Genomic DNA, 8,728 nt, shown 5'->3' with positions numbered 1-8,728 from the left:
GAAAAAAACAAGCAATAGCATTACTTATATCAGACAAAACAGACTTCAAAACAAAGAAATGAGAGACAAGGGCCATTTCATAATGATATGGAGATCAGTTATAGTTAGAGATAGAGATATAGTCATATTCCAACAAAAGGATATAATGACTGTAAATATCTAAGCACCCGCCATAGGAGCCCCAAATATATAAAGTAAATACTAAGAGAATTAAAGGAGGAAATAAACAACACAATCACCATAAGGGATTTTAACACCTCAACAACATCAGTGGATAGATCATCCAGACAGATAATAAATGAGGAAACAGAGGCACTAATAACACATTACACAAGATGGACTTAATAGATACATACAGAACATTGCATGCAAAAGAAGAAGAATACATATTTTCCTCAAGTGCCATGCAGGGTTCTCCAGAATAGATGAGAAAATAGGGCACAAAAAGTCTCTCAATAAATTTAAAAAGATTGATATTGTAGCAGCATCTTTTCAGAAGACATTGATATAAACCCAGCTACATGAAAAACAAAATGACCATCTAAGATGAAGAAAAGCAGGGATTTCCAGTCTCCCACTTTTATTCAGCATAGTATTGGAAGTCTTAGCCATGGCAATCAGACATGATAGAGAGATAAAAGGCATCCAAAATGGTAAGGAAGAAACAAATACTCAGTAGTTGGAGATGACATGGTATCATAAATCAAAAGACTCCACTGAAAAACTATGAGAATAAACAGATTCAGCAAAGTAGCAGAATGCAAAATCAATATACAGAAATCTGTTGCACTTCCATATACTAACAATGAACTAGCAGAAAGAGAAATCAGGAAAACAACTCCATTCACAATTGCATCAAAAATAATAAAACACCTAGGAATAAAACTAACTAAGTGAAAAACCTGTACTCTGAAAACTTTAAGACAATGATAAAAGAAATAAAAGAAGACATGAATAAATAAAGATATAGCCCATGCTTATGGATGGAAGTGGTATACAACAGAACATTATTTAACCCTAAAAAAAGAAGGAAGTCTTGATATTTGTGACTATGTCTGGATAGGTCTGGAGGATTTCATGCTAAATGAAATAAGTAAGATACAGAAGCAGAAATACTGCATTATTTCACATATATGTAGAATCTAAATTAATCAAACATATATGATCAGAGAGAATATTTCCCATGATCTGGGTATAAGGTAAAATTGGGAGATATTGGCCAAAGGGTACACAGTTTTGGTTACACAAAATGATTAAGTCCTAGAGATCTAGAAATCAAGAGTGAAACATAAGTGACATAATTAACAGCACTGTATTATAAGTCTCAAAATTTGCAGAGTATAGATCTATAGAACTAATGTAAATGCTCTTACTATAAAGTAAAATCAAAATAAAACAAAAACTTGAGGTGGATGGAAACATTTGTAAGTAATGGGTAAGTTTGTTAATTGTGATGATGGTTTCATAGATACATACTTACAGCCAAGCCCATCAAGTTGTACATATTAAATATCCATAGCTTTTGTTTATCATATATAAGATAATTTATTGAAGTACATCACACACTATGAAAATTCCCCCGATCTCAAAGCAAACCAGTGATTACGTAACAACACAAGACCCAGAAGTCCAAACCCACTCAAATCTCAGAAGCCTCTCATGCAGTGTCTCTTCTATTTATTCCACCTCCAAGGGAAATCGGTCAAAACATTAAATATATGAATGCAATAAATATCATTTAAATTATATTTTATTAATTATATTTAAAAATTTAAAAAATATCTTTCAAAGATCTCTTAGAATTGACCGATAAAATCTGTTCCAAGCTAAACACAAAATATTCATATGCAGGACCCAAAGTTACGAGAGAACTAGGGTTGCAAATTTGTCCATTTAACAAATTGAACTCTAGTTATTCAAAGTAAATAAAAATAAAAATCATCTGACAATAAATAAAGCAGAATATCCCTATAATATGAAGGGGGATCATATTAGATTGAAGACCTTAAGTACCACTATGGGTTCTCAAGGAAGGAATTCTACATAAAGACTGTAAAATTGAAATACTGCCTACATTTCAAGTCTGCTGGATTGTCCTGAAGACTTAATTCTCAAGTATGCATCAAATATCATCTTATTTCCCACAACTACCTGCACTCACAAATAGACTTTCTAGCTCCCATAATCTTGCAAGCCAATCCCTGAAATTGATATGCATCCACCCAGCCTTCTCTGTCTCTCTTTTATCTCTTCCTGGGAATTTGATATTGGTGTTGTTTGAACAGCATTGTGAATGTACTAAAAGCCACTCAGCCATACACTTTAAAATGGTTTAACTGTTTACTTTTATTGAATTTACCTCAATAAATAAATACTACTATGTGTACACCTCACCGTATACTAAAAATAAATTCATGTAGATCAATGAGCTGTACATAAAAATGTAGAAATAGAAAACTTTAGTTACTGGGCTAAACGAGGCCTTTCTAAACAAGGTGTGAAATTCCAAACCAGGAAGTTGAATGATATATTCAACACTTTTAAAAATATCTGTACAATAAGAAAACTTTAAACATGCTGTAAGTCTCATCTGTGGAAAAGCACAACATATATAATAAAGGATTAATATTAGGAATAGGCAAGAGGCAAACAAGCTAGATAGCAAACTAGTCAAAAAGTAAGCAAAGGTATTAAAGACTCACTCAGAGCTTAAGAAATGATACAGGCTGATGAATGTATGAAGGATTCTAAATCAAAATTCGAGAAGTGTAAATATAAATCCTTATGCAATCAATAATATTGGAATTGTCTGCCACATACAGCCAGTACTGATGAGTGATTTTATCAGGATTGAGACAGAAGAAGGGTGAGCAGGGTAAGGATTTTCACCAGCAGGTGGAGAATGACCCAAAGGCATCCACACAGGGAAGCTCTCTCCAGCCTTGTTCTCCAGGGGCTGAAGGAGGAGCAGTGGTTTCCAGGACCCATGGCAGCTGAAGCTGCAGGGGGATGACCACTGGTGACACCTGGGCCCCTGGTGAAGGGACTGGGCCAGGTCAGTCTCATCTGGGCAGAGGTGGTGCTGAGGGAGTCAATACCCAGACCTCAGTCTGCTCTACTGTCAGGCACCTGCAGGGGTCTGTCATTGGACAAACCATAGAGAAGGCAGAGGACAAGCGGTGCCCTGTGGTTGCAGAGCAGACATGGAGGAGCAGACACTGGAAGGGGAGGATAGGGCAAAATGGGATTATGGGAAACTTTTCTTCTTACTTCATAGATGGTGGGAACTAAATTAGTGTGGAATTTTATATTGTTCAATTTAGCACTATGTGTTAGATTCATTGATATTTAAACAATAAACACCTGGGAATCTGTGCTACAAAAATGATATATGTGAAAAACAATGGATATAAAAGATAAAGTTTTAGCTAAAAAATGATCATGAATTTATTAGACAATGTATTATTATTATTATTATTAATGGTCAATTTTTTAAAATTTGATGACATGTTTTCTATGAAATAGAACCTGGTCTGTATGCATGGAACTGGTAAGATACTCAAGATAGATTGTTGAATTAAAAAACAAGCTCTAGGTAAATACTTGATTTTGGCATTAAAAGAGAAGTATGAATTACACAGCTCCAGGGTTCTTAGCTGTAACTTTATAAGTTTATATTTTAGTTTTTTATTGAGATATAGTTGACACACAATATTACATTGGTGTCAGGAATAAAACAATGATTCAACAGTTACACACATTATTAAATCCTCACCCCAACTAGTTCAATTACTATCTGTCAACATGGAAAGAGGTTATAGAATGATTGGCTATATTCTCCATTCTGCACTTCCATCCCCGTAACCAATTTTTCACTATGACTGAGAATTTTTGACTCTTTATCTGCTTCACACACCACATATTCACAGATTATATCCTTCCTCATGGTAACCACCAGTCACTTCTCAGAGTCTATGTGTCTACTGGTATTTTATTCATTTTCTTTTTTCAGTTTCTACATGTAAGTAAAGTAAAGTGGTATTTATTTCTCTCTGCCTGACTTATTTCGCTTACTAACACCATCTATGTGCATCCATGTTCTCACAAATGGTAGGATTTCTTTCTTTATTATGGCTGAATAATATTCCATTGTGAATATGTACAACATCTTCTTTATACATTCATCTATTAATGAACACATTGGTTGCTTCCATCCATATCTTGGCCATTGTAAATAATGTGGCAATAAACATACGGATGCATAAATCTTTTCCAATAAAATATTTTGTTTTCTTTAGGTAAATTCCTGGAAGTGGAGATACTGGGACTTATGATATTTCCATTTTTAGTCTATTGAGGAGCCTCCATACTGTTTTTGACAGTGGCTGCACCAACTGACTTTACCATGAAAGGTGTAGAAGGGTCTCCTTTTCTCCACATGTCCACCAACAATTGTTGTTTCTTGTCTTTTGGATAGTGGCCATTTTATCTGGTGTGAGGTGATATCTCATTGTAGTTTTTATTTGCATTTCCCTGATGATTAATAATGTGGAGCATCTTTTTATGTGCCTTCAGGCCATTTGTATTTCTTCTTCGTAAAAATGTCTATTAAGATCTTCTGCCTATTTTTTTAATTGGGTTATTTAGGGTTTTTTGGTCTTGAATCATATGAGTTCTTTAGATATTTTGGATATTAACCCCTTAACAAATAAGTCATTTAGGAATATGTTCTTCCACACTGTAAGTTACCATTTTGCTTTGTTGATGGCAATTTTTGCTTTTTAGTTTAATGTAGGTGTTCACTTACTCATTTTTGCTTGTGTTTCCCTGGCCTGAGGAGATGTGTACACAATATAAATTGCTCATGTTTATGTTCAAGAGACTTTTGCCTACGTTTGCTTCTAAGAGCTTTATGGCTGTATGTCTTACATTTTGGTCTTTAATCCATTATGGGTTTACTTTTGTATATGGAGTTAGACAGTAATCCAGGTTCATTCTCTTGCACGTAGATGTCCTGTTTTCCAAACACCATTTTTTGAAAATACTGTATTTTCCCCATTCTATATTCATTGTTCCTTTATCATATATGAATTGACCATATATGTGTGAGTTTATTCCTGGGCTTTCTATTCTGTTCCATTGTTCTATGGGTTTGTTCTTGTTCTAGCATCATACTGTTTTGATTACTATAGCTTTGTAATATACTTTTAAGATGTTTTCATTTTCTGAACTCACTGTCACACTGACACAGATGTATAAATGTTATGTTATAATTTATTAATAAATTTAGTTATAAAATAATAAAGAGGAAAAATGGCAATCAAAATTACATTAAATATGAATTCCAGTGTATCTAATTGTTTTTATTAAACCTTACTTCCTGAATAATCCCTAGAAAACTGATTTTGCTACTCCTTTTTCTTAAGACTTTTGAACACCCTTTAAAAGAAAACATTTGTGAAAAAAGCAACACAGTTTTATTCACCTAAGCTATGTTGGTTTACTCCTATTTGGTACGAATTTCAGTCTTAGTCTTTAATGCCCTTTAGTATATATAGGAACACTAAGGGCTAAGGGCTTGTGTTTACAATTAGAAGTTACTTGTTTGACCAAATGGTGGTGAGCATAAACAGGAATGCATTGTGAAGTTTGAAAATTTTAAACCACTTCAGTTTACAAATATTTTGGTGTCATTGTAAGCAAGTACATTTGAATGCTGGAAACTTCCATTTATTCTTTTCACCCTATATTCAAGAAATGTTGACCTGCAATTGTTCCTTTATTTCTAGGAAGTCAGAGTATTAAATGCCATACACAGTTTGAGTTTTCCCAACTGCACAATTCTTGTGAACCTTTATTAATAGAGGATATGGAAAGTTATATTTTGATCACTTTATTTAAGAAATGATTTGTCATTCTAAAAATATTTTTATCACAATCTTTTTATTCTCTGAGATATAGTAAATGTCATCTTTTAAGAATATTGATCAATACCAGATTTTGTTTTGTTTTATTCCATTCTGGTCCCCATGTCTAGGGCATTTTAAATGGAATCATCAAATGTATGTGTCACTATGGTCCAGCAAACTGAGGGTGACATGGGCATTTCTCATCCTTCTAAAAGTTAAGGATTGTATATATTTTATTCATTCTGTTTCACTGTAACAAAAATATTGTAAACTCCTTTTCCAATTTTGTTTCCCCAAATACTGTGAAATACTAATTGAGCTTATGAAGTAATGGAATGTGTCAAGAGTAAACAAAATCTGTACTTTTGAAACCACTTGAGAAATCACAAGTTGACACAGCCAACTGGAAACTGGTAGATGTAACTGAGTTTTTGGTTATATGGAACACATTCAATAAGGCCCTGCTTGCCCCAGATACCCCTAATCCATCCTGGAATTAATGGACAATCCACTCCTCTGACACTGACAACATTCACCTCATCATCCCAAATCACCTGGCCTCCTCACCTCCCATTTTGCACTTCTCAAATTGATCATTCACTCTAACATTTCTAAAATGTAGTTCTTATCATTTTACTACTGGCTTTGAAAACCTGGATCATAAAGGTGCAAGAGATGAGGCTATAAAGTAAAGTAGGAAAGGAGGTACCATTCCCTGGAACAGTCACTGGAATGTCTTTCCAATGTTATCTTTGGGCCCTTGGGTCCCAAGTCTACACCCTCTCTGTGCCTCAGGGAAGGGCCACGAAGAACGAAGAAGCCCCCATAAAGGCAAGTAGGTGACTGTGCTGTAACAGGGATGCTCAGCCACAATAACAGGAGCATCACGTCTAAGGTATGTCATTTACACTGACACCAAACAGAAAACAGGAGCTAAGTGAGAGAGAAAAGGATGACACTTTATCCTTTATTTTCAAGTAATTTCAAATTTACAGAAAAGTAGCATGAATAATATTATGATTGACTCTTACATGCCCTCTACATAGTCTCACTGATATCATTATCCCCCTTTTGCTTCATTATATCTCTTTATCTCTCTCCCTCTTTTTCATCAGTTTCACACCTCAGGATATTTGCTCTCTAAATATTTTCATTATGTATTTCCTATGAATATTAATATGCTCTCACAGAATCACAATGCAGGTATCAACTTCTGAAAAATGTAACATGGACCCAGTACAACTGTATAAATATTTTGAATACAGGTGTGTACAAAGACCTTACCAGTTCAATGAAACAAGTCCTCCAAAAGGTATAAATGTGGGATGGCACATCGTGGTTTGAGAATCTGAGGAACACCATTGGCATAAGACCATTCTCATGTTAGAGTGAATAAAAAGAAAGCATCAGTACAAAAATGTCTAACTTTATAGTTTCCTGAAAGACAGGTCCCACCCTCAACATTTTCTTTCGAGCCCCTGTGACATCCTTATTTCTGAGAATATAGATTAATGGGTTTAACACAGGAGTGAGTATGGTGTAAAAGACAGACACCACCATGTCCTTCTCAGGTGTGCGGTAGGAACTGTGGAGCATGTAGGTGTAGACGGCAACCCCATAGAAGAGGGTGACCACAGTCATGTGGGAGGAGCAGGAGGCAAAGGCCTTCTTCCGGCCCTCTGCTGAGTTCATTCTGTGGATGGTGAGGAGGATGAAACCATAGGAGCCTGAATTGATGGTCACAGGGATGAGCAGCATGAGGATGCAGCAGAGGTACATGAGTGTCTCATACAGAGAAGTGTCTGAGCAGGAGAGCTTCAGTAGAGAAGGGACCTCACAGAAGAAATGATGGACCTCCCGGGATCCAGAGAAGGGGAAGGTCATGGTGACAGGGGTGAGCATGAAGCCATCCATGGATCCTAAGACCCAGCAGCCAGACACTAAGAGGAGACACACCCTGTGGTTCATGAGGACAGGGTAACAGAGAGGATGGCAGATGGCTGCATAGCGGTCATAGGCCATGGCGGCCAGGAGTAAATATTCTGAACCTACCAGTGTCAAATAGAGGAATATCTGCATCTCACATTCGGGGGCTGAGATCGTGTTCACACCCGTGATCCGGTCCACGAGCATCTTAGGCACAGTGACGGAAATGTACATCACGTCCATGAGAGACAACTGGCTGATGAAAAAGTACATGGGGGTGTGGATGCGGGTTTCAGAGCGTATCAGAAGGATCAGGATGCTGTTTACAGACAAGGCCATCAGGAAAACTATGAAAACAACCACATAAAGGAGAGCTGGATACTGGGATTGATTGAAGATTCCCACCAGGATGAACTCTGACCATCCAGATTTGGGGGCCATCCAGGTGTTGTCAGCCATCCAGTTGGTGTGCTCCATGAGGTTTCACTTACACCACGAACAGCTTTGCGATTAATAGGTCATTCATGCAATGTGACCGACTGAGATGAATGTTTGCTGAGTGTGTATATTTGCATTCACAACAAACCAGTTGTGCTAACAGGAAGAAATTTCATTGGCGGGTAAATTCTTGGATTATAAATTACCTGTAATTCAACTTTAATTACCAGAGATTTAATTTAATCTCAATTTTGATTACTTCAATTCAACCATAATTAACAGAGAACTAAGAATTCACAATTGTGGATCAAAAGAATTGGTAATATGCACTAAGTTTGCCATAGTTCAAGGTTATGTGATTTCCTGACGTTTGTCAACAAATACAGAGATCATCTCTATGCAGACATAGAAAGTGAATCATAAAAAAAAATAAAAGTCCTTATTGCTAGGGGCTA

At 36.1% G+C, this 8,728-nt stretch overlaps 1 protein-coding gene across 1 annotated transcript; it reads right to left on the bottom strand.

Moving 5' to 3' along the window:
* Positions 1 to 7,292: 7,292 nt before the first annotated feature.
* Positions 7,293 to 8,312, bottom strand: LOC118931250 (olfactory receptor 2T29-like). Its single transcript, XM_036923531.2, has one exon. The coding sequence runs from the start codon at positions 8,310 to 8,312 to the stop codon at positions 7,293 to 7,295; it is 1,020 nt and encodes a 339-aa protein (XP_036779426.2).
* Between the last annotated feature and the right edge of the window lie 416 nt (positions 8,313 to 8,728).

Source organism: Manis pentadactyla, chromosome 13 (assembly GCF_030020395.1).
Source record: "Manis pentadactyla isolate mManPen7 chromosome 13, mManPen7.hap1, whole genome shotgun sequence".
NCBI lineage: Eukaryota > Metazoa > Chordata > Mammalia > Pholidota > Manidae > Manis > Manis pentadactyla.
The sequence above is the reverse complement of the archived record's forward strand: the minus strand, read 5'-3'. Positions and strand labels throughout refer to the sequence as shown.

Bases quoted from the DNA above. Each gene is read 5' to 3' on its own strand.
- LOC118931250 (XM_036923531.2), bottom strand. From the start codon at position 8,312: ATGGAGCACACCAACTGGATGGCTGACAACACCTGGATGGCCCCCAAA.